The sequence below is a fragment of the Kryptolebias marmoratus genome, unplaced genomic scaffold (assembly GCF_001649575.2).
Source record: "Kryptolebias marmoratus isolate JLee-2015 unplaced genomic scaffold, ASM164957v2 Scaffold82, whole genome shotgun sequence".
In the NCBI taxonomy this organism is placed as follows: domain Eukaryota; kingdom Metazoa; phylum Chordata; class Actinopteri; order Cyprinodontiformes; family Rivulidae; genus Kryptolebias; species Kryptolebias marmoratus.
Window position 1 is genome coordinate 2,414 of NW_023665816.1, and position 2,852 is coordinate 5,265.

Consider the following 2,852-nt stretch of genomic DNA (forward strand, 5'->3'; position numbering starts at 1 on the left):
CCCCCCCAACACACCCCTACACACAGTTTTTCCTTCTTGCTGCAGCTTCAGTCTGTCGCAGTAAACTAGTTTGAATGCAGTTTGTATTTCTGTTTAACAGGCGTGTTTCTGTTCCAGCTCATTAGAAGCTCATCTGTAACTCTGTTCTGTCAGACATACACAGATTTTATTATGACTTACTGATTGAACTGTTGGAGGAAGGGGGCAGGGATGTACCTCGGCAGGAACCACAAGTTTGCAGGGAAGTACGTTGGCAGGGACCACCGGCCTGCCAGGGACACCTGGACATCACAGGGACACCTGGACAGGTGTCCAGTCCATCACAGGGACACCTGGACAGGTGTCCAGTCCATCACAGAGACATCTGGACAGGTGTCCAGTCCATCACAGGGACACCTGGACAGGTGTCCAGTCCATCACAGGGCATAAACAGAAACAGTGTAACGGAGATCCTCTGTAAGAAGAGATGTCTCACTCTGACACTTTGACTGAGATCTTCTGCAGCAACAAAAAACATCACAGAATATTTCTGACAAAATCCCATCAAAACCTTTAAACCTTTAGAATTCAGACTCTGGTGGAAGATTAACTTTCTGTTTGAACACCAGTAAAACACACACACACACACACACACACACACACACACGGATGTCAGCATGACTCAACACACACTGACACGCCCCCATACCTGCAGCAGGTCCAGCAGGTGAGATTTTACTGGAAAACTGCTCTGATAGACCTGTTTTATTTATTTATAGCTTTGGATAATTGAAGCAGACTCAGTGAATCAGAGCAGGTCATTATGTGTTTCATCTTCAGAGTCCAGTTCACTGCATCAGACCAGACCGGACCAGACCAGAACCCCGAGAACTCAGAGACAGAAACCAGAGTCTCAGAGAGTTGATCCTACGGAGAATTTTTGTAAGTGCAGAGAAACACGTGATGTGAAAACATTTGGGGAGGAGCTGACAGGTGAGCCACTCAGACAGGTGAGGCAGACAGATACAGACAGGTAAACAGGTGAGCGGGTGTGAACAGGTGTAAACAGGTAACCAGCAGGTTGTGAGCGTTGATTCTGTACCCGAGAAGCTGACAGAAAGGTAGGCCTGTTTTTCTGTGTACCTGTCCAGGTAATCCTCAGTTTTCTTCCTTTCTGTTTGCAGTTGGTGCTCAGTTTGAATCAGAATTTAATGAAAGCTTTTAAAGGTTCTGTTTGTTCTGAACAGAATCGGGTTTTACTGTTTGATCAGATTAAAACGACAGATTCTGTTTGTTCTGAAAACTGATCAGTTTATATTTACTGAAAATTAACAGGATCCCTGTTATTATCATATAAAAGTTGGTTTAAACTGATCTGATTTCCAACTGAATCATTAATGTTTAAATTCTGGGAGGAAAGTCAGTCAGCTGACCGACCCATTTGTGATCATGTGACTGAAACTCTTTGATGTTTTCTTCTCAGATGAATTAAGTTATTAATAACATCAGATGATCAGTCAGAGGGTTCATGTGTTTATTTATCAGGTGATTAATTAATCATTCATCTGAAATTTGAAGGCCACGCCTCCAATAAAAGCCTAATGAGACTAGCTCCGCCCTCTCCGCTTTCAGCACTTCCTGTTCTTAGCGACTTATCTTTTCTCTGCAATCAGATTCATCTGTGCGGACGTCTTGATCAATAACTCTTCTTCTTCTGCAGATGACTCCTCCTCCTCCTCCATCTCCTCCCATCCCAAAACCTCGGTTTCACTACACCAAGAACAGCCGAAGCTCCACCTCCTCCCTGGACAGGTGAGCTCACCTGGAACCAATCAGAAATGTCCCCCCACTCATCATGAATGTCAGAATAATTTTAGCTTCTGGCTGATATTTGACTCTTCTTTGCAGAATAAGTAAAATTCAGTATTTAAATCGGATGGTTTCCTGGTTTCAGCTTTAATCAGAATCCATAAATTATCAATCAGGTTGAGATCTGGGCTTTGAGAAGCTTCCAGAAACTTAATGTGAGCCTGATTTATCCAATCAGAGACCAGCTCTGATGATTTATCCAATCAGAGACCAGCTCTGATGGTTTATCCAATCAGAGACCAGCACTCATGTGTTTGGGCTCAAGGCCCCATTAGACCCAACTGTGTCTAAGTTCCAACCATCCAGCTGCTGAAGAATTTGGAGGGAGTCCTCCTCCTTCTCCTTCATTATTCCATCCACTCAACCCCACAGCATGATGCTATCACCACCATGCTTTATAGAAACTGCAGACTGACATTGTTACCTGTCAGCTTCTCACCTGAAATCTGCTGCAGAGACTCAGACTCTGTTTCTGTTTTAGAGACGGGACCGACGAGAATCTGCTTCTGGGTTTGTCCAACGGACTTCACCTGGGCACAGGTACGCACACACCGAGTCATCTGACACCAAGTCATGGTGACATCAGCAGGGATATTCCAGCTGTGATAATGCACGGACAACTTCATCTGTCAATCATCACATCAGATAAATCTGATCGATCTGGTTCTGTGGAGTTGTTTTTGTATTGATCACCTGAATGTACCTGAAGATGCTCCAAGCTGCACCTGTCTGCCTGTCGGTTTGACTGACAGCAGAACGTTGTCATGGAAACAGACTGCAGACAGCGTCACAAGGAAATGGATCAAGCAGTTTCCTGTAAAATATTAGAAGTCATTAAAGGTTTTACAGGAAGTTCCTGTGGAATCCAGTGAGTCTGATTCTTGTCAGCAGTGACATCATCACCTGCTGACAAAAATCAGACTCACCTGCAGTGACATCATCAGCTGCTGAGGGACCCTGACTCACCTGCAGTGACATCATCAGCTGCTGGGGGACCCTGACTC

General features: G+C 44.7%; 1 protein-coding gene and 1 long non-coding RNA gene across 5 annotated transcripts in view; one reads left to right on the forward strand and one right to left on the reverse strand.

The window, feature by feature from the left end:
* The window catches only part of LOC119616833, a 2,573-nt gene extending 1,743 nt beyond the window's left edge, over nucleotides 1–830 (reverse strand). Inside the window, exons 1-3 of one of the 3 annotated variants that reach the window (XR_005232891.1) lie at nucleotides 689–830; nucleotides 333–498; nucleotides 181–300 (exon numbers count right to left, since the gene is read on the reverse strand). This is a non-coding gene — a long non-coding RNA (uncharacterized LOC119616833). Of the gene's footprint in view, nucleotides 1–180; nucleotides 499–688 lie in introns of all 3 variants that reach the window. The other 2 variants (XR_005232889.1, XR_005232890.1) reach the window with 2 other exon arrangements.
* LOC108228655 (arf-GAP with Rho-GAP domain, ANK repeat and PH domain-containing protein 1) overlaps nucleotides 794–2,852 on the forward strand; it is an 18,117-nt gene continuing 16,058 nt past the window's right edge. Inside the window, exons 1-3 of one of the 2 annotated variants that reach the window (XM_037974483.1) lie at nucleotides 794–921; nucleotides 1,700–1,791; nucleotides 2,330–2,388. In XM_037974483.1, the coding sequence (XP_037830411.1) occupies nucleotides 1,700–1,791; nucleotides 2,330–2,388 (151 nt within the window). In that variant the 5' untranslated portion in view covers nucleotides 794–921. Of the gene's footprint in view, nucleotides 922–988; nucleotides 1,101–1,699; nucleotides 1,792–2,329; nucleotides 2,389–2,852 lie in introns of those variants that run through there. The other variant, XM_037974482.1, reaches the window with a different exon arrangement.